The sequence below is a fragment of the Cynocephalus volans genome, chromosome 6, assembly GCF_027409185.1.
Source record: "Cynocephalus volans isolate mCynVol1 chromosome 6, mCynVol1.pri, whole genome shotgun sequence".
NCBI classification, from domain to species: domain Eukaryota; kingdom Metazoa; phylum Chordata; class Mammalia; order Dermoptera; family Cynocephalidae; genus Cynocephalus; species Cynocephalus volans.
In genome coordinates, this window is record NC_084465.1 from 4,077,830 (window position 1) to 4,100,563 (window position 22,734).

At 51.1% G+C, this 22,734-nt stretch overlaps 1 protein-coding gene across 1 annotated transcript in view; it reads right to left on the reverse strand.

Moving 5' to 3' along the window:
• Positions 1 to 22,734, reverse strand: part of DPP6 (dipeptidyl peptidase like 6) — a 742,159-nt gene that overhangs the window by 100,683 nt on the left and 618,742 nt on the right. The window contains exons 9-10 of the mRNA XM_063099369.1: positions 10,506 to 10,660; positions 7,119 to 7,216 (exon numbers count right to left, since the gene is read on the reverse strand). Of these exons, the coding sequence (XP_062955439.1) occupies positions 7,119 to 7,216; positions 10,506 to 10,660 (253 nt within the window). The remainder of the gene's footprint in view (positions 1 to 7,118; positions 7,217 to 10,505; positions 10,661 to 22,734) is intronic.

The following is a 22,734-nucleotide window of genomic DNA, read 5'->3' on the forward strand; positions in this document are numbered from 1 at the left end:
AGTCTCATGTTCAAGCCCTGGTTCTACCACTAATTAAAAGTGCAGTCATGGGAAGTCAGCTCAGTTACCTTAAGGGTAAAATGTGGGATTTAAAATGTGAGGTAAGAGAGCCTGCTCATGTTATGGAAGGAGATAGATGAGCTCTCAGGAGCCACAGGGACCAAGGGATCTGGCAGTGAAGGTGGGGGTGAGGGTGGAAGGTGGTGGTGGTGGTGGTGGTGGTGATGATGGTGGGGGTAGTGGTCGTGGTGATGGTGGTGGTGATGGTGATGATGCTGGTGATGGTGGTGATGGTGGTGGTGGTGGTGATGGTGATGATGTTGGTGATGGTGATGGTGGTGTTGGTGATGGTGACAGTGATGGTGATGGTGGTGGTGGTGATGGTGATAGAGGTGTTGGTGGTGGTGGAGGTGGTGGTGGTGGTGGTGGTGATGGTGATGGTGGTGGTGGTGGTGGTGATGGTGGTAGAGGTGTTGTTGTTGGTGGTGGTGGTGACAGTGGTGGTGATGGTGGTGGTGATGGTGATGGTGTTGGTGATGGTGGTGATGATGGTGGTGGTGGTGGTGGTGATGGTGTTGGTGATGGTGACAGTGATGGTGATGGTGGTGGTGGTGGTGATGGTGATAGAGATGTTGGTGGTGGTGGAGGTGGTGGTGTTGGTGTTGGTGTTGGTGGTGATGGTGTTAGTGGTGGTGATGGTGGTGTTGGTGGTGGTGGTGGTGGTGGTGATGGTGGTAGAGGTGTTGGTGGTGATGGTGTTAGTGGTGGTGATGGTGGTGTTGGTGTTGGTGTTGGTGGTGGTGACGGTGGTAGAGGTGTTGGTGGTGATGGTGTTAGTGGTGGTGATGGTGGTGTTGGTGGTGGTGGTGTTGGTGGTGATGATGGTAGAGGTGTTGGTGGTGATGGTGTTAGTGGTGGTGATGGTGGTGGTGGTGGTGGTGGTGGTGGTGATGGTGGTGGTGGTGGTGATGGTGGTAGAGGTGTTGGTGTTGGTGGTGGTGGTGACAGTGTTGGTGGTGATGGTGGTAGAGGTGTTGGTGATGGTGGTGTTGGTGACAGTGGTGGTGACGGTGGTGGTGATGGTGATGATGCTGGTGATGGTGGTGATGGTGGTGTTGGTGATGGTGACAGTGATGGTGATGGTGGTGGTGGTGATGGTGATAGAGGTGTTGGTGGTGGTGGTGGTGGTGGTGGTGGTGGTGGTGATGGTGGTGTTGGTGTTGGTGGTGATGGTGTTAGTGGTGGTGATGGTGGTGTTGGTGTTGGTGGTGGTGGTGGTGATGGTTGTAGAGGTGTTGGTGGTGATGGTGTTAGTGGTGGTGATGGTGGTGTTGGTGTTGGTGGTGGTGGTGGTGGTGACGGTGGTAGAGGTGTTGGTGGTGATGGTGTTAGTGGTGGTGATGGTGGTGTTGGTGGTGGTGGTGTTGGTGGTGATGGTGGTAGAGGTGTTGGTGGTGATGGTGTTAGTGGTGGTGATGGTGGTGGTGGTGGTGGTGGTGATGGTGGTGGTGGTGATGGTGTTAGTGGTGGTGATGGTGTTAGTGGTGGTGATGGTGGTGTTGGTGTTGGTGGTGATGATGGTGGTGGGGGGTGGGATGGGGGAAAAGGGGTGGTGTTGGGGCTCAGGCCAGGAAGTATGGGGACTCTGTGGTTCTGTGTTGTTTCCATTGCTCTGATGACCTGTGGCTTTCTCAGCCCTTTGTAACGACCGGACGACATACCATGTTTTGTCTAAGTTGGAAGGAAAGAGGCTGAGTTCCGCATCTGGGGAGCATGGGGTGAATCATGGGCAGTGCATGAGGAGGAGCTGGAGGCAGAGGAGGCCGTGGGCACGTCTGCTGCCCAGGACTTTGCAGAAGTCTAGCATCACTGCATCTGTTGAGCAGCAGTGAGCTGGACAAACATGTCCATTGCTAGGTCTTTCCCCAGTGCTGAGGGGGACACAGGGAGGAAACAGACCTCTGTAGCTGTAGCAGCAGCTGTGTCTATACCTGTATGGCATGCCATTTATATACGTAAGCATGCCCATGCCCTGACAACGACACGTTTTACAAGACTACAGAGGAGAAAAGGTACTCAAATCCATTTTAAATAGGTGCCTATGAGGTGTGTGTGTGGGTGGGGCATGGAGAAGGGAATAAGGTTGAAAAGATCGAATCAATAAACGAGAGAGGCCTGGCGTGGGCACACGATGGCTGGGCCGGGAGCTGAGCCACACCTACGTCCTCTGTACCCAGGATCAAAATAAATAACTGGAAGCAACATAAAATGAAAGCGAGAGGCCTGTGAGCCTTTCTTGGGCCATGGCAGTGGGTGGTGGGGGGCTCCGGTGCCGGGGGACCTGGTGTCGGTCTCTGGCTCAGTCCTGTGATCCACCTGTGATCCGTTGCCAGGCAATCAGGAAAAGAGCATGGGTGGCAGCTGTGCTACATCTGAATGGGGTGTTTGGAGCAGAATAAAAATGCACGTCAGCACAGGGCATGGCGTCTTGGGAATGACACTGCCGGGTACCTGCTGCATCTTAATTCAGCACCTGCTCAGCAGCTCTGGGAAGCCCTGAGGAAACCAGCAGAAACAACTGCTTGTTTTATCAGTGCAGTGGGCTTCTGTGTGGAACTAGAAACCACAGACAGGCGGTGCATAATGATTTCCATCTATTTTTTCCACTCAGTGGATGTACCGCATTTGCACTTTCCTCCATGGGGTCAGCAGGACTCTCCTGCACCTAACACGGCTTCTCTGTGGCTGGCACAGGCTGCGGAGGGCTAAGCCCAGCTACAAGGAGTCACCATTCTTAGTCTTCTTTAACGTAGGCGTTTTCCACAATGGCATCCAATTTTGCCCAGGATCCTGTGGAGACTGTGAAGTTATTCCAAGCACTACCCACTCACCCCTGCCATAGGCACCTCTGCCCCATGGGTGGCTCCTACCACGGTCCATCAGAGCCACTGATGAGGTGCCGCGACGTTCTGGGCTGTGAGCTACCGATGGGAAAGGCCACCGAATCTCAATCACCCAAGTGCCCAGTGCAGCACATGGCAGGGATGGTGTGTGTCTGTCTGGACTGGAACAGGCGGACGCAGTGTCCACAGCATCCGAGGGATGGCAGGTGGATGAACAGGTCAACAAAAGAGGGAACTGGAACGCAGGTGTGAAGGTCAGGCACTGACGCACCCTCTGGATGTCCTGAGCAGCCTGAGGACAAGAGCCATGCCTGCCCAGAAATTTCCGCCTCTGTCCCTTCTTAGACTTTCAAGGCATAAGTTAGATCCTGTTCCTTTTCACATCCCTCCGTTACGTGAGTCTTATTTTTACATTCTGGATTCGTTCCTTTAGAATCCTCTGCTTGAGATGTGGAGACAGCCTCAATGGTGACATATTTTAAAAGTTTGGTTCTTAGAAAGGCACCAGGACCACTGAAGAAATCTCAGTCTTCAGAAACCCTATTGAAATAAGATCTTACTGACTAATTTTTAAGTCAATTTATCCACCCAGCAAAGGTGTGCTGGGCTTGCCTGGAGTGCCAGGCCCTGTTGCAGGCTGGGGCCGGGCGCTGCACAGGTGCACTGGGGTCTGTCCCCACGCGGCACACTCCACCCTCCAGGCGGTGGGCGGGGAGGTGAAAGGAGAAAATAAAGGATCTGAAGAATCCTGCTGGGATGAGTTCCACGAAGAAAAAAACTAGAGCAGGAAAGGAAGAGGGTGGGTGGCGACATTAAGTGAGGCTGGCAGAAGTCCTCGTGGGAGCTGCACGCTCGCTCAGGACTCAAAGGGGAATGGGGTGACCAGCGTATTTGCGGAGGGCAGGAGTGGGGGGCTGGTGGTTGTGCCTGCAGCAGATCATGAGGGCTCCGCAGGCTCCCGTGGGAAGCTCTGCTTATACTCCGAGAGAAGTAAGGAGCTATGGATGGCTCTGAGCAGAGGGTGGTGTGACCGCTGTAGTTTAAGAGGTCACTCCGGCCACTGTGTGAGGGTCGGCTGGGCGGGGGCAGGGGGAGCTTGGGAGAGTCGCAGCCCTGGGAGCGGTGCTGGCAGGGTGGGGAGGGGAGGTGCAGCGGATGCTGGGCACCTGCCGAGGACGGTCTCCAGCAGAGAGGGAGGCTCAAGGTGGCCTGAGTGCCGGCAACATGGGGCCGTGCTGGGCTGAGCTGGGCAGATGTGGGAGCAGGTGTGGACAGAGAGAGCAGGATTTCCGTCCTGACCACCTCAGTTAGAGTTGCTGTCTCGATACTGTCAGAAAATTTATCTGAAACTTGTAAAGAGGAAAACGTGGTCGCCAGTTGTTCTTCCAGAGCAATGCTGGGCTTGACTTTTGAGTGACTGGGCAACTCTCAACTATGCTGGGCAGCTTCTCTCCTGGATTTCTGCCTGGTGGATCAGATGTCCCCGAGGTCACCGTGTGCGGCCCCGTTGGACCTGTACCCAGCACACGCATCCCTGCATTTCGTTGTGAGGCTGTCCACACACACCTAGCTTCTCAAATGCCCTTTGGACTGGTTTAACCCCTCACCAGTTCCCTTGTTAGTTAATGAGTTCTATGAAATCACGGACACACATTTATTTCCTTTGCTTTGAGTTACAACTTGACCATTTTAGAGATCGTACTTTGACCACACCACAGTGAGGTGCTGGCTAGGCAGGCAGCTATGTGAACCCCAGGCTGAGACGCAGGTCAGGGCTGAGCTGTAACCGGGGCCGTCCACGTGCAGGTGTGCCTGCAGCCACGGCCTGGCTGACGGCACGAGCCAGCCCTGTGCTCGTGCACTACCTCATTTAATTTTCACAACCGCCCATGAGAGTAAACACTTTTGTCTCCACCTGATAGACGAGGAAACAAGCAGGAGAGGGCGAGTCACTTGGCCGAGATCACAGAACCAGAATTTGGACCCAGGTAGCTGGCTGGAGAACCTTCTCTCTAAACCAGTGATGCTCAGTCTGGGGACTTTTGGCAATGACTGGAGACATTTTTGGTTGTCACAGTTGGGGGTAGGGTGGAGGGTGTGGTTGGCATCTAGTGGGTGGAGGCCGCGGGTGCTGCCAACACTCTGCAATGCTGGGGACAGCCCCCAGCAGAGGGTCATCAAGTCCAAACGTCCACAGTGCTGAGGCCAAGAAGCTCTTGCCTCAACCCTGACACTGTCGCCCTCCACACCAGCTGGCCATCCGTCTCCTCCACCCTCCACGGCCCTTCTCACCCTGTGGTTGTTACCTGCCACCACTACTGTGCATGTTCTCTATTTCCCCCGCATCGTAAGCTGCATTTTTCGTTCACCACTAAATTCTCAGTGCTCAGTCTAATGGTCAGTGAATCCCCAAATCCTGGTCACATTCAGTCTGTGACTTCTGATATAGCTGTGCCTACTTGTGAAAAGTCTCAAAGATGTGAGACAGAGAAGCGGTATGAGGATGTGGGACACTACACGGTGCGGGTTTATATTGCACATAAGACACGTTACCGTGTTTAGCTTCAGAAACCCGAGCATGCAGAAAACCTGAAACCCAGCACCCAAACCTCAAGTCCGATGGAAGCTAATTTTTCATTGTCCTTGACACTAATCAAGTCTGGGGAAACAGCATTATCAAATTGACTACACGAGATTTTCAATTAACTCAAACAGATGGCTGAGATTTTCCAGGTGACTTTCCATATTAATTCAGTGAGTCTGTTGGACCAGACCCCGGGAGGCTTGGCAGGGCTGGGGGCGGACAGGAAAACAATGAGGCATGCAGATCTCCAGGAGAGAAGCCAAAGCAATCACCTGAACGTTTATACCAACGAAAGTATCATCAGCCACAGCAATCCAGCTCCCCCAGCCAGTGTGTGCTGAGGGCTGACCCCCGACGGATGAATCATCAGTCAGGCTCTGGGGCCCATGGTGTGGGAGCAGGTTCATTAACCCTCTGGGGAGACGATGGTCGGGGGAGGCAGTGACTGGCCCTTGCAGGGCACTGGAACTCTGTGCCTGTTCTGCCCACCCAAGGACCTTGTGGCATTTTACGTTTCATGGAAGAAAGAGTGAAAAGAACCTCGGAAGGAACTCTGCAGAGGCCTCAGCCTTCTGTGCATGTGCTTGGGGTGTGGGATAAGGACAGCAGAGGAAACCACTGCAGGAGGACACATCACTCAGCGAGGACCAGAGTCCCTAGGTGCCCGAGCATCCATCCCTGAGCTGGACCTAGGAGGAGCCAGAGTGGTAGGGCCATGGCTTCAGCCCTTCCAGAAGCTGCTGGAAGCTACTCACAAAGTGAAGCTCTGTAACTGAATAGTAAAGGCCCGGGCTAGAGGACGGCAGCATTTGGATGGGTGTTTGCTGAGCCTCAGAGTGAAACATTCCAGGTTACAGAGCCCGTTTACAGAATCACAGGATCTGCATGGGAGTGGATCCTGCCACCGCTCCCGTTCCCGCCTCTTTTCTCAGTCTTCCATCCATGCTCTCAGCAGAGAGAGGTTAACGATGGTACAACTGGACTCTGGAAGTAAAATCAGTTCCTAGACTGCTTGAATTTGGGGACAACACTAAACCGATGTTTAGACTGCTTCACTTAGATTCTACTCAGTTGTTTTGGATTAAAAAAAAAACAACCTATCAAAACCAGATGTTAATAATAAGTCAATAATATTGTCAGCAGGTTCCACCAACTACATGGCTGTTAGCATCTGGGAGGCTTGGCCCTTCTTAGAGCAGGATTCAGCACTGGCAATGTACAGAAACGGTCTAAAACAATGCTCCTAAAAACAGGCGCCATTTCCAGGAAGTCCAGCTCCGTGGATCTTCTTGGGAAGACTGTGTCAGTTCATCCAGTGGGGGCTATCGAGGGTCTGTCACGAGGAGGAAGTGTCCCCACTGAGTCATGTGGCTGACCCCAACATGTCTCTCCCAGAGATGCCCAGCCCTGGGGAGCTGGCCTGCGCTGACACAAGGGAAGAAATCGCAGCACCTGCTCTTGCAGGTTCTTTCTCCAGAAAGCCAAATCGTAGAGCAGTAAGGAAGACTTCGGAAAATGTATCTGTCTCTTGGATGTTTAAATTACTAGTAAGGTAAATCTGATCCTGAAGACACCATGTATATGAATATTCACTTTCATTTTTTTGTAACATAAGAGAAAAAGAAGCAAACCTCATCCGCGGGTCATCAGGGGGCATCAACTCCAAGTCGTGGGTGGGTCCGTTTAATCCAATAACGTGCAAGGAAATACTGGGGTTTTCACATCCAGCCTGGGAATTAGAAGGGACAGAGACATGGATACGCAGCCTCATGCCTGGAGAGGGCCTGAACCCTGCAGAAACCCCCAGAGATTCACAAGCGGGACTCCAGGGACAGTGCAGCTCCATACTAAGGAGCAAAGTTCACATTGAGGACACATCATCTATGCGTAGAGTTTTAAAAGGGACAGAGAGATCACCAGGCCAATTCCTTTTCCTCCCCAGGAACGCCACTCCTGTCCCACTCCATCCAACCCCCCAGTCTACCAAGGTGAAGTGAGAATCACTCTACGTGCTTAACCACCATGGGAGGGAAGTGAGAAGATCAGACAAGGAATGGGACAGAAAAGACAGGGAAATGCCAGGAAGAGGGGGCTACAGGGTGCTGAGGTCTGAATGCTTGTCCCCAAACCTCGGGTGGGAGCTTGAGCCCCAGTGTGGCAGTGTGCAAAGGTGGGCCTCCAAGAGGTGACTGGATCGTAAGGACTGTGCCTTCATGAATGGATTGATCCATTCGTGGAGTATTGGGCTAGTGGTTTAACGAGTTACCAGGGGTGTGGCCTGGGGGCTTTACATGCAGAGCAAGTGAGTACACAAAAGCACCCTGGTCACCACAGGACCTGGAGAGTCCCCACCAAGAACAAGGCCCTCATCAGACGTGCTCTCTGGACCATGGGATTCCCAGCCTCCAAAACTGTAAGAAATAAATTTCATTTTCTTATCAGTTACCCAGTCTCAGGTATTCTGTTATCAGAGGGTGAGCAAGTAATGGACATTAGTGGATGGCGTCCCCGGCTCAGCAGTGGGGAAAAAGGAATTGGGGCACTGTCGTGTCCCTCTGATCCCCAATCCCTGTGGACAAGAACCTGTTGGAAGGACCTAGGGAAGGATGTGGCATTTCCTTGTCAGGGCACTGCTGGGTCTTATCTGAGGCCCTCACCCCCTCTGCACCCTGCAGAAAGTGTTTAGGTTTACAGAGGAAACCAGCCCCGAGAGGGCACAATCAGGCTGTTTCACCAACGTGTGGCTCAGATTTGAGGTGGGTGGGTGGGACTGGGGAAAAGAATGCCAAACTCTGTTGGCCAGAACGTGCCGACTTTCCATTAAAACATGAAACCCCAAATCCTGAGCGATCTGGGGTTTCATAATCCCAGCTTCAGAGCACCTGTCCCAGAGTTCACTGTAACATCAGGGGGCTCTACTGGATTTCAGGTTGTCACTCTAGATGGGGGACTACCATAAAAGAGTTCACCATGGAAACCATTCCATTTCCGGGTGGTCAGGTGAAGGTAAGAGAGCCACCAGCTGTTGTGTGTGTGTGTGGGTGGGGGAGACATTGTGGGGACAGACATAGAAGGTCAGAAAAGATTTGGCATCAGTCCAGTAGATGTTATTTAACTGTGTTTCTTGTTAAAACCCTAGACTTTTCCACATAACACAGAGTTAAGCCCACTCAAGATTAGCTGGAAAAGGAGTGAAAGAACTCTGTCAAGAGCAAGTCGTGTGGTATGGGGACATCTAGATGCTCTTGGGATGGGAAAAGGGCAGACACAAAGGCCATGGCCCCAGAGGAATCATGCTCCTCCATTCTGGGACCCCCCTTGGATACCAGCCACACTGCTCCAGGGGCTGTTGTATTACCAGTTGCTAGGACTGAATGTGTCTCCTCAAATTCATATGTTGAAGCCCTAACCCCCACTGTGATGGTATTTGATGGTGGGGCCTTTTGGAGGGTGAACTCATGAGGGATCCCCCATGATGGGATTAGTATCCATAAAAGGAGAGGAAGAGACCAGCGCCCTCTCTTGCTCTTCCAAGTGAGGACACAGCAAGAAGGCTGCCATCTGCACACCAGGAAGAGAGCCCTCACCAGGAACCGAACTGGCTGGCACCTTGATCTCAGACATCTGGCCTCCAGAACTGTGAGAAAGGAATGTCTGTTCTTTAATCTGCCCAGGTCTTTGGAATTTTGTCATGGCAGCCAAGCAACCTGAGATGTTGGCTTTCTTTCAACCCTCTGTTTCCTTTCTCTGGCCTGAGGCTCTAGGAACCTCACTGGCCCATGTACTTCACCTGTATGGCTACTCTTGCTACAAAATACAGGCCTGCAGGTCCAGGCAGTGGTTATGGTATAGAAGGCACGTACTATCAGCATTCACAGCTCTCCAGGGTTAGATGCTTCCTGGCAGGGGCTGAAGGGTGCTTCAGAGGCAGCCTTCAGAAGTGAGCCCCAGTCTCAGGTAGGGCCCAGGCAGGAGCTGCTCAGCTCCATCTACCTGGCACCTGTGGAGCAGCCTCATGAAGCTAGGGTGCAGGATGGCAGCCAACCTGTGTGTCCCTGGGAGCTGTGTCCACACATGGGTGGCAGCCAACCTGGGTGTCCCCGGGAGCTGTGTCCATACATGGATGGCAGCCTCTCTCCAACTGAGTAAGCTGCAGAGGTTTTAGCATCAGGCTCTCCTTACCATGTGTTGCTGTGATTTTGAAACACAGCAAGGTTGGGACATTCCTGCTCCCTGTCCTCCACTGGACCTTTGCTGTTCTATGGGCTCTTTGGATCAAAACATGACTGTCTTAGTCCACATGAGCTGCTATAACAAATACCTTAAACTGGGTGGCCCATCTATGACAGTAATGTATTTCCCACAATTTTGAAGTCCAAGATCAAGTGGATTTGGTGTCTGGGGAAGGCTCCTTCCCAGGTCACAGAGGGTGCCTTTTCTCTGTGTCCTCGCAGGGTGGAAACAGGGAGGGGTCTCTCTGGGGTCTCTTCTGTAAGGGCACTAATGCCAATCAGGGGAGATCTGCCCTCATGCCCAATCACCTTTCACACACCATCAGCTCAGGGGTGAGGATTTCAGTGTGTGTATTTGGGAGGACACCAGCTTTTTGACATAGCACTGACCAAGGACAGAGCAGCCTCACCCAGACCATGGGACCAGGGGCAGACAAGTCCTTCTGACATCACAGACGCCAACTTGAAAACGGCAATGTGAAGTCAAGCGTGGACAGTATGAGCCTTTGTCACTATAAAGTCTCACGTGGAGCAGTGTATTCATTTTGGTTTCAATGATGCTTAGAAAAATGGCTAACCGTAGTTCAATTATTTAAAATAATATCAACTGCCAACAAATTCAAGTCAACAAAGTTGGGCATCTAACGCAAGGAAATGAGAAATAATGCAATCCCTGTTCACAGGTTTGCTCATTAACACGTCTGATGATCACACCTCTGCTCCGAGTCACTGGGTGGGGAGCTGTGGACCACTCAGAGGTCTGTTCTGCAGCTTCTTTGTGCCTACCTTAGGGTAGTGATAGGGCCTCACTGCAGGGTAGATGGAGCCGGTGTAGGTCGGGAGCTCCATGAGGGGGACACGGGAGTCGTTGATCGTGGCATAGGCAAGCCTCGTGCCATCAGGGGACCACCAGTGTGCGATGTGGGTCTTCAGAATCTCCTCTGTGGGAAAATAAGCAAATTAGAGAGGTGTGAACAGGCAAGAGAGTGGAGACCGGAGCTGCAGGCGCGATGGTGAGCTGGTCAGGAAGTCACAAGGTCCCAGAGGTCACTTATCTGCCACAACTTTAAGAAATCTTCACTGTGCTCTGTATGCACCTTCAGTCCACGGGGGCTCAGGGGCTGACGACCAAACTCTGGCACAGTAAAACCCTATAAATCAAAGCTCAACCGGACAGATGCTGACTGTCTGGGAACTTTTGGGGGGCACAAATTTGAACACTATGAGCCCAACAAGTACTTCTGAGTTGAACTATTATTATGCTGTTGTGGATTATTATTTTTATAGGATTTGGAAAAAGAAAAACAAAAAACAGACGAAATCAGTTCACGCTGAAGTATGACGCATCAGACGGAACTGAGTGAGAAGGTAAGTTCTGCTGGAATTTCACCCCAGAAAAACAGATCAGCTCGTGGAGACGCCCAGGGATCCGTGCACACATGCAGAGCGTCCGCATCGCCAGCCTGGAGGAAGCAGACCGTGTGCAAGGGCCCAGCACGCTCGTCACTCTTAAAAGGAGGCAATTTCCCTCTGTGGGGCAGAAAACCAAAATGCATCCATCTTAAGAAAGACTGGATTGGAAACAGTGAGTCTCCCGGGCTTCAACCAGACACACCTGTTATTCCATCCCATCCCACAAGCATCTTGGCTAATTAGAGCTTTAACTATAGATGAGTTTTGTGGGTCTGATATCTACTCCAGAAAGAAAAATTCTACTGTGTCTTTTAACATGTCAAGATACTTCCGAAGAGTACCAAGTCAAAGTATTCGGAAGCAGAGAATCCATTTTAGTGCTAAACAGAGAGGTCAAGAGATTTTTCCTGTACAGGCTATATATGTCATGTAAACTAATTCCCTCTGTATTTGTTTTTAAAATGACGATGGATATAAGTACATAATAGGGGTCCCATTCAACTGGTCATTATTAGGTGTATACCGTACACCTGCTCCATGTACCTGTCACAGTAGAAAGGCAATTAAGGAATCTACGATCACACTGAGAAAACAAAATGAGAGCATACAATAGAACAGGGAACAGCATAAATTGGAATGAAGCTGAGGATGACTGGCCACAGCAGAACTCGATGGCAGAAAGGGAGGATTGGAGAGAGGGGCCACCTGCACAGCAGAGATGTCAACAGCCTCCAGCTCCCCAGGGTACGTAGGGGACTAGATCTGATGGCAGGGGACGCAGACTCACACAGGAGTGCTCAGGGCCTGCTGCTGCCGCCTCTGAGAGCATTTCATGGCCGAGTTCAGACACTAATGTGGTCATGCAGCCTGCAGTTCCTCCTGCAGCAGTGAATGAGCCAGACCCCATGCAGGGGCCGATGGTGCAGTCCTCCCACCCCATCCTCCCCAGAGGTCTGTGGCCTGGAGCAGCACGTCTTCATCCTTCGGAGTGCTCTCCTCTGGGCCTGCAGAGACCCCTACCCAATGTGCCACGGGATCTGTCACCGGGCTCCATCCCCAGGCAGCAGAGCCTCTGAAATACGGAGCTGGTGACGAGTCCTGGGGTCTGGAGCACAGCGCTCAGCAAGAAGTGAACCAGAGAGCCCAGAGTCCTGGGTTCAAGGTGTGGCCCTGCTGTCTACTTCCCAGTCCCCATCGGTAACTCGAGGAGCACAGCTTTGCCTCTGACGTCCCTCCCCCCAGGGCTGCGATGACAACTCCAGGGTCTGCGGAGGTAAGTGGGGGGAAGGAAGGAATGAAGCTGAGTTTCAAGGGTTTGTGATTTTCCAGTGTTGTCAGAGGCCAGGAGAGTGACATCCAGGTGCGAGTTTGAAGTGAGGTGATTGAGCAGCGACTCTATACAGTCACCTGTTCCGTCAGGCTGTGCGCACGGCATGGTGAGTAACAGACTCCGGCAGACGGTCTGCCAGACAAAACAGGCGCCATCTGCAACGCAGTGTGCGGTGGACCTGCTCAATCACTCCCGGGCTGCAGGCTGGGAGGAAAGGGACCATCAGGCTCCAGTGAGGTCCCTGTGAGTGAGCAGCATTCCAGGGGCAGGGGGACGAGGGGCAGAGACTGCCGGACACCAGGAGAGGAGCCTGGCAGCGGTTCCCATGGGACATTAATTCACAGCCAACGCAGGAAAATCCAAATAGAAAAACAGCTGGCTGCGACAAGGGCTTTATCAACAAAGAGGTGTCGGACAAACACCAACAAACAGGAATAACGACAGAAGCCCCGATGAAGCAACTCACCTATTTCTTCTCTTGGAAGCTAGAGCAGCCTCCCGAGACCAGAGGGGAGGCAATCGACACCCGTGGACAGCCTCAAGCCACTTTCATTCTCCCCAGCACGCCTGGGGAGGGGCATCCGGGCAGGTGGCCCTCCCTTCCCCTCATTGTCGTTTCTGTCCCACTCCAGACATGCCCTCAGACCTCACGGAAACGCCGCTGCCAGGGTCTGACCAGCACAGGCCAGGGGCCCACACACGTGGGAACAAGACCGAGGAATACTGGGAAGGCTGGACCTGGAGCTGGGCTGGGGAAACTACGTCTCCATCAAACCCGTCAGCAAGGGCCAGAGCATGTCCACTCAGCTCAACTCCCTGCGCAGAGAATGTGGACACAGAAAAGCGATCACTGAGAACGACGAACTGCACTGGTTCAAGGGAACTCGGAGCCCGTCTAGTTCAGGGATAGCAAATATCTGATACTGTGGTGGCAAAGGTTAGTTCCTTTCAGCTCCATCCCATGGTGAGATGGGGGCATTTCAAAGTAGACTCTGCCACACCAGAAGGCCAGCCCTACAAAACTAGGATGGCTGTCGTTTATTTTCCCTAAATGTCCTTTAACACATTCCTCCTTGGTGTTTTTATTTTTTTGTATGTTAGTTGCTCGTTAGAGATAATTGTGTGTAAGAAATGAAGGGGAAGGGGCCAGGCAGACAAAACCTTGACATTTTAACATTAATTACAAATGTCCCAATTCTGCAAACATTTTCTTCAGAATCCCCAGTTTAATGAGGCAGTTGGCTTAAATGCCATGCACCAAATGTGCGTTAGGAACAGAGTTTTGCAGACAGAGAGGAAAAATCTATTTCATCGACTAAATTAATTGCATGAATCTTTGCCTTGGAACAAAATGAATAACTTGCCTTCTTGAGCCAGTAAAATTAACTTAGGAAAACTGGAGTATATATCCTTCCTTCACCTTCTCTGCCCTGTTGGAGGACCATTTTAGCATGAAAAAAGAAAGATACATTTGGAGACTGTCTCTCTCTTGAAAATGCCGAAAGTTTTATCCATGCAGATGAAGCTCAAAGTAGGGTCTGGGCTGGTTCTCCTCATTTCTGGTCGTTATACCTTATAGATGCCAACTCCATGGTTTGAAGTGTTGTGCATTCACACCAGACAGTGGTAAGGGCAAATCCGCAGGACAAAGTCCGTTTGGGCTCAAGGTGATAAAGGCCAATTCAAAAAAGAAGAGGAATCTTCACATTTTCTAGGCTGTTCAGCAGATGCAGAGTAAGAGGTGGCACCAACGTTATTCCATCATCCTCTTGGGGCTGGTTCACAGGGGGCACATGGAACGCTGGCTGTGTGTGTTGTGTGCTGTTGACGTGATGCCGGGCCCCACTCCAGGCAGGAGAATGGCTATTTGTTGGGGGCAGGGAAGGGCACAGGATCCTTTTCTGCAGAAGCTCTACAGGTGACTTTGGTGTCCATTCTGGTTAAGAAGAACCGATTAGAAAAGAAGGAAATCCCATCATTTGCAATGACATGGATGAAGACGCAAAGGTTCCCTTGTTCTATCATCCCTGGTCCACGACGGGTCTCACTACGATCCCTTCCTCCAACCGCAGTTCTGGGTGACAGAGTCATCCGTCTTCCTGTCAAAACCTACAGGTAAGACGTGTGTGCGTGCACATGTGTATGAGTGTGCGTGTGCCTGTGGACACACATGTGAGGCTTTTTTTTTTCTTAAGTAAGTTTTCTTACTGAATCCCAGAAAGACCTGACAGCTTCTGGGTGAGCCTCTGTAGAAGAGTCATCATGATGATACCAGGGCACTTCAAAAAGTTTGTGGAAAATGGGATTAAAAGAACATGAACCCTTGCATGAGCTTTTTGCAGTGCCCTCGTAGCAACACTCAGCAGTCAGCGAACACTTAACAACCGCCACGGCTGTTGTGACGGCTATAGATGTATTCACTCATTTAATCCTTCAAACAGCCGTTCCAGGCAGATACTATCATTATCTTTATTTTTCCCTTAAGAAAATAAAAGGGGAAGAAAATTTAAATAGTGGGCTCAAGCCCACACAGCTGGTAAGTGAAGAAGCCCACGGGGAGTCCTGAAGGGCGTGGCGTTGTCTCAGCCGTTGTCTCACCCCGTTCTCCTCTTCTCACCCCTCTCCCACCACCTGTGGCCGTCGTGCCTGGCCAGTGGGGACGTCCGGCAGGCCTCAGGTGATCCAACCAAATAACACGCTCCGAGAGGCCCAGGGCTGGCCATCAGGGAGCCCTGGAGATGGCCCGTCATTTGTGCCCTGGTACTTAGATGCAGCTCCTCACGTTCCATCTCAAAAAAACGTTCCAACATAATACCCTAACTCACTTTGATATTAATTTAGTAATCTATACGGTGATCGGTTTAGAGTCTTAGGTAAAATGGACTAGCAACCCCACGATGAATTTTAATTTCCTTAGAAGTTATAGTTTTCTTCCTGGCATTGTGCCAAAAGCTGGTCATTCTGTTAATATTCACCAAAAAGTTAAAAATAGTTGAGATTCCAAAATTAGAATTTTAATTGGATAGGCACTTACTTACCAGGTGAGATTTACCACAGTTTGTAGTTACCGTTTCTTGAAAGTGCTGACTTTATTTTGTCCTGTTCTTAAAGTTAGAGTTTTTCTCCACGAAGCAAAATTATAGGCTTAAAATTATATGTAACATTTCTTTTATTGTTTGGCTGTAGTTTTAAAATTATGCTATGAGAATAATATTTGCTCTTATGATGCACTGCAAAAAAGCTCATTACGACACATATTTTCAAAGAAAATCCTAACTGAGCAGTAGCCACCTTGATCAGCCTGAAATAGTCTGCATTATTATTTCCTAATATCAGTGAAAACACATTTAAAAATAATGGCTATCAAAAGCATTGTGCATCAGACAGGAAATTAGGTCTCAAGTTTTTTTTTTTTTTTTTAAGAGGTAGGCTAATTAACTTTAAATTATAAACAGCACTTGGAAGAGTTTCTACACCCAGCTGCAATGGATTATTAACTATTTTTGGTTCTATTGTTCAAAGAACAAGAGTCTGCCTTTTGACTTGTACAGATGCATCCTGACTACAGGGAAACAGCTCCAGAATTACATGGAAATGAAAAGGGATAAGGGGCTGTTCCTGTCACCACGTGGAGCAGGCATGGGTGTCACTCATAGTCGCAGGATGCCGTCCTGCTGTTTCCAGGATGTAGATGGACAAAGAGCGTAGAATGCAGACAGCAAGGCCGGGCAAAACCCTGAGCTCAGGGCTGACCACCCTGACCCCACTGCTTCTGTTCTCAGACTTTCCTGGGATTATGGTCATAGGCTCAAGTTGACGCCGCTCGGTGGACCTTGCGTTATGCTAAAGAGGACGAGGTCACCCGTTCCAGATGGGCACATTAGCTGTATAATGTGCCAAGTCCAGACTATGTCTCTAAGCTGGGCAGCCCTTTCTCCAATACAGGCAGTGATTACTAAAGGCCTGGTAGAAATCCACGCCACCACTTCCTTTATAAATGACGACAGTGTTGCTATCTACTGCTTGAGAGTGATATCCGTGGTTTTAACAGGGGGATGACACCGGGGAATCCACAAGTACCTGCTGGGTCTTAATCTCACATCCAGTGCCTCCCTGGGCACGTGGATAGGGTCACTGCCTTCAAGGAAACAGTGGATTCAGAAGGGTCAGCAGGCACACCTTTGTATACCAGCATGTAATATTACACTTGATTAACGAATAACACCAGTTCCACACACTACCCACCTATTCCTGTATCATAATGTTAGCAACCCCATAATCTAGTTCTACAGCACACGGCAGTTGCTCGGCACAGGGCAGGTGCTTGGCACGCAGCAGGCAGCAGGCGCTCGGCACGGGGCAGGTGCTCGGCACGGGGCAGGCGCTCGGACAGGGGGCAGGCGCTCGGCAGGGGGCAGGCGCTCGGCGGCACGGGGCAGGCGCTCGGCAGGGGGCAGGCGCTCTGCATGGGGCAGGCGCTCAGCACACTGCGGGCGCTCCCGATGGCGTGAATTGAACTGAGCTGGATAGAAGCTAAGGGAGAGATCCTGTTCCCTGGGCGACACCTGTCCACCACGTTGTTCCCCTGCCTTTGGTGCGGCACTGACAGCCCCTGAGCATCACCTCTGTGCTCACAACTGCATCTCATCCATAGAACCTTCCAGCTCTCTGGTCTCAGTCAGTGTCCCCATGTCCTGGGACAACCCTACAACAGAGCAACCCGTGACACAGCACAGTCCTCCAAAAGTACCATGCCCACAGGAAGTGCTCAATAAGCATTTTCAAAGCAGAGGTAAGCATGAGAGCCATCCGTGGTGGTACAACGGCTCCTGGGATCCGCAGCAGCAGCTGGCACATCTGCAGGGTTTTCTAGGAGCCGGTTCCGGTGCCACATATTCCAAGCACCGCGTGTAATCCTCACAGCAAGCCGATCATTACAGAGGTTGGGTTACCTATCCTGGTATGAAGCCAGACTCAGGAATTCCCATGGTTGGGGGAGGAATCAGTTCACCAGCTGACGGGTCAGGGTGAGCGAGGTTTACGACAACAGGGCCAGAAGAAGCCCAAATGTGGCAGCTGTCAGGAGCCTTTCCCTTTGGGCGGGTCAAAGCTGTGGTGTCCTACAGTGGACAGCAGCCCCTCGTTGGCAGTATCTGCAACCCAGCTTTCAGTTAGAGACCCTGTAGCCAAGAAGGGCGAGGACTGTGCAGTTACCCACAGGGCGGAGACAGGAGGCACCGGCCTCTCCAGTGCTGGCCTCTTCTGCACACTTGGGCTCTGCAGACAGATGCGGTGCATAAAACGCAGAAACGGCCCTTTCCCCTGAACACTCCCTGCCTCCTCTGCTCTTCCTCCTCCCTTCAGCCATCGCTGACAGCCTAGCCAGACCTCAGCCCGTACTGACCTCCCTGCTCTGCTTTCTTGCTCCTAAGAGGGCACTGACGTTGTGCAAGTCCTGGCCACCCCATCTTCCTGGAAGCTGCTGCAGGACTGGCATGTGGCGTGATTGGAGAACACACATCGGACTTCTCAGGGTCAAGTCTGGACGTGTTTCTTTCTGCCTGGTTAGCCACGCAGCATCTGCGGGATTACACAGCCTTTCTAGTTCCACTTTCTTTATCGACATCATGGGCATCCTAACACTTCTTCAAGCCTTGTAGGAGAAACTACTCACTGTCGGATCCCAGCCTGATCTGGAGACCGTCAGGACTGATACCCACGTCTCCTTTAATGCTGTTGATAAAACACCACAAAACCTCTCCCTCTACACCCCTCCCCCCAAAAGGTAAATAGGCTTGCTCCAAGCACATCCCTTTTTATAACATTCCATGTTTTCCTCAATTTATAGATAAGGAAACTGAGTCACCAGGAGCACTTCCCAATATGTTACAGCAATAAAGGGTGAATCTGAGATTCTGACCCAGTTTGGCTCTGGAATCTACATGCTCTGTTGCTGTGCAGCGAGAGATTCGCCGTCCAGACCCTCTTGTGCACGGCACCCGTATCTTCCCTCGGTCTGACCCTCCTCCCCTCTGTGCCCGAGACCTCCCGCTGTGCCTCTTGGTCCCAATGCTCTTGAACGCTCGTCTTGCCGCCTGCCCCGAGGTTACAGCTTCCTCCAGCTTGCTCCAACAGTGGCTTTTGTCTTTCCCATATCGCCCATTCCTCTCTCCATGTTCCAGATGAAGACATTCCAGCTTGTGGGTGGAGACCTGCAGGGCTAGGTGACAAACGTGGCGGAAGGGGAGAGGCGGAGAGCGAGCATCACATCGCTGCCGCTCCCAGCTCTGCCCCTGCGGGCCGTCCCTCCTCCTCTCCAGGGGGCACCTCCCAGGGCATGCACCTGCGCACACAGGAAGTGAGGACTGTTGCGCCCTCTCACCTCTCAGAGCTTGGCTGTGTTTCCTTCTTGTCCTCACCCTGCTCCCTGCATGATCCACCACTAGGAACCACTGCAGAGTGGGACCTGGCGTCACAGACAGTAGAGCACTGAGAAACAGGCAGGCCTTGTAGCCCACGTGGCCCGAGTGTGGTTCCATAAAAGCAGATATCGTGTCCACATTTCAATGGGCTGCGACACCCACTCTTTATCTCTTGGAGAACGCTCCCCTCCCCCACCTCCACAAAGGGTATCATCTACAGGTGGGTTTTCCTCCTGCAGACCCTTGCTCTTGGGCGAAGAGATGCTCTGTAATGACCAGTGTCAACAGCGACTGGTGTTTCTGACCATGACCTACTGTCACATACACACACACACCAAGGGCAAAGGCCTGTGAAACATTACCCATTCTTACCATTTCTCATACGTGCTGGTATTTTCTATTCTGTCCTTCATTACCCTCTTTCATTAAAGTTCCTATCCTCTTCGAGACCATCCTGGTTCATTAAATGGATTTCACGACTGGGTCATGATCTGTGGTCTGAAGGACCTGGACTATCTATCTGGACATTAAGTGCCCCAAACCTGCTGCTACTGACCCTCACCCCAGCCTGAGCTGTTGACGGGAGCTGGCTGATGGTGGGGGAGGGCTGCACTGGGCGTCCTGGTGACAGGCGCGTATATCCCAACCAGAGCAGTAACCATGGGGCCTTGAGCAAGGCATGCGGCTCCCCTGCCCCATTCCTCACCTGTGAGATGGGAAGAGCGACACCTGGCCCTGGCTTACCTCTCTCTATGGGAAACTTGAGCGAGATCATTAATGAGCAGGGAGGTGCATGCTGAGCATTCAGCAGCACAGGAACCAGGGCTCCCTGGGCTTTCTCTCTGGCAGGAGGCCTCAAGGGGCGCTGGTTCTAGCTTAGAGCATTTATTGAGCTCTTCTAGCAGTGTTGTCAACTGTTGACAATGTTGGTAATGAGCTCTGGGATCCAATTCTCCCTGGGCTCCAGGCCACCAGGACCACAGGGTGGGTGGCAACAGGGGAGAAGCTCGTTGGGATGGAGAGAGAAGGCTTATGGGCTGTGCCTCGAGCTGGAGACTCCCGTTTTGCCTGAGATCTTTATTCCACCCGCTCTGCCTGAAATCTTTGCTTTCCCTCATGCAGGGCACAGCAGGATCCCCCACGTGGCCCTCTACATGGGCTGCCATCTCCCATGTGGCCGCCTCCTGCCTCTCTCCTTGCGGGAAGAGGGAGGGGTAAGGTGTTGAGTTCCAAGTGCCTTCTCTTCCTGTAAGACCCGTCATGTAATCAAACCAAACTGAAGTGACATTACTGCCAGCTGGCGGCTGGACACTTTCACCCATTCACCATCATTACCACTAAATCAATGCACCGGAGCGATGGCAAAGAGATCTGCCTGGACCCCTGGCACTCAATAAGGCAACTATTCTTAGTAATAATAAGAGGAAAACCTACAGCTTGTGGGGCACTGTACTTCTTATCACATGTCCTCCCACTCGTCCTGTGGAACCACCCGGGTGCCAGCCATGACTACACGCTGTCCCTAAACTGCTGAGGCTGTGAGAGCAGCTGTTTTCCCTATTCTGGGCTGGGGGTGGCAATACCAAGCAGAGATGAAGACGTCCTTCTGTGAGGATCTTGGGCACTGAAAGTGGCAGAAACAAGGAAATATATATATTTTTTCTTTCTTTTTTTTTAACTAACATATGGGTGTTTTCTAGGAGCAACACCATAAGCACCAATAGCTACAATTTGCTGAGTGCCTTGCAGATGACCGGCCACGCTGGACAATGACATGTGGTTGGGCATATTCACAGTGACTGCACAAGGTGGATGCTGCTGTGCCCACCCTACGGGTGAGGAAACGGAGGCCGCATGGGTGAATGAGTTCACTTCAGTCCACACACTTGGGAAGTGGTAGAGGTAAAATTTCGGACCCGGGGCTGCTGGACTCCAAACCTCTTTCTCTTCCTGCAACACTGCATCTCCCTGGGTGCCGTGGGCAAGCCGTTTCACTTCTGGGTATCTCTGTGCAATTGCGGGTTTACAACATCCTAACAGCCTGTGATTTTAGACCCAATTTTTGGAGTAAAATGAAAATATCTATAATACAAGGCAGACAGCTCCTGGAACGCAAATGAAAATTAAGTGGTACGAGGCCAATTAAAAACCAGCTCTTTGACGAAACACACTGCGGTGAGATGAACTTTCCCCAAAACAGAGCAGATGGGACAGGGCGATTGTAAGGCTGACAGGTAATTACTCTGAGTGAGTCCACGATGTCTCTCTCATTTCTGCAAAGCCAGGGTTTTCTTTAGCTTTCCCGCTGCCGCCTGCCGGTGTTTTCACTCCTAGACGAGCTTGTATGATTATAACTGACATTATCAGGTATAAATGGAGCAATGAGTGTGAGGTCCCGCCGGGCCCTGGGATGACAGCAGGAGGTGAGAGAGCTCACACTTGAGTCAGAGAAGCGTGCAAACGACTTGTTTTCCATCCTCTTAGGGAGTTCATTCCCAAGATAAAGACAATATATTTTAGTTGTGTTTTGTAGGATGAGGTGTTTCTCCACTTCTTTCATTGAATCTTCTATTTGTTTTTGTGAAATAGTTGGCCGAAAATTTCAACTTCTTACAGTGAAATGCAAGTCACAGTGGATTCCCCTTTGCCAAAATCCAAACGGCATATCAAAATCTGAAATTAAGTGTTATGACCAGTTTTCTCCTAATGCTTTTTGGCTAATTGTGGTCCAAAGTGGAGAAACAGAAGTAACACTGGCTGCCAAAATTACTCTGTGAATAAAATAATCCCAGGTAGAAATTTCTAGGAGCTTGAGAAGAGTTGCTAGTACTTCTGGTGGGAATTTCCAACAGAGAATGGTACAGTCAATCTGGGAGTCTCACTATCGAGGGACTTTGTCAACAAGTCCCTAACTCAGCAGGTCCCAAATAAACTGAAGAGAAGGCTGAGCCCTAACGCCAAGCACAGAGCCCCCCTTTCTCATCTGGGGAGGGAGGGCTTTAACGTCCTGGTCAGAGGACCAGAGCGGGTCCTGGGGACCACATGGGGAATTCCAAGCCTTATGAGTGGACAGAGTCTCTTGTGCTTTTCAATGCTGTGCCTTTGGAACACAGAGGCCCAATGACATGTCTCCCCACAAAGAGAGCACCTGGCTCAGCCGTGTCCCCACTGCCACTACGTATACACTAAAATTCCAGAACATTCTCTAGTTTCTCTTGAAGACTCTCTTGTATACCCTGGGCTCATTCTTTCGCCAACCAGCTTCCTTCTTCTTTACTTGATAATGCTGTAGGAATAAGAACATTCACAACCAGTCAACACCCTCACATAAAGCTATGTGCCCTGTGTCCTTTGAACTTCAGAGCCATCTAATGAGATGGGGAAGGGCAGGTGTTACTAAGCCTGGGACATGTTGTTTTCTTACTAGTTAGTGAACATTTACAGGATTCCAGATACTGTGGCAATTCTATATTAATCCTTCTAGTGACCTGTGGGTCTACTTTTGTTATCCCATTTTACAGAGGATAAACTTGAGGCTCGGAGATGTTGCCAACTTGTTCCAAATCGCTAGAACATGCCTTGATTTGACTCCAGGTGCAATGTTGAGCCGACTTAACCATTGAGGAGCAGTGAGGAGCCCTCCAGGTTGAGGAGACCAAGTCATATACCCAGAATCACGGGACGGGTGAGGCCAGGACCTGGTTAGTCTCTCGATTCCGGCTCTGTTGCTCTTCCCAGTACACGCAAGACCTGGCAAACAAGAGACCTAGACTGCAGTTAATTCTCTGTGTCATCCTTCATGCAGTCTGGCAGTTCGGCTCGGCATTCAGAGAACCCACCTGCCTGAGCA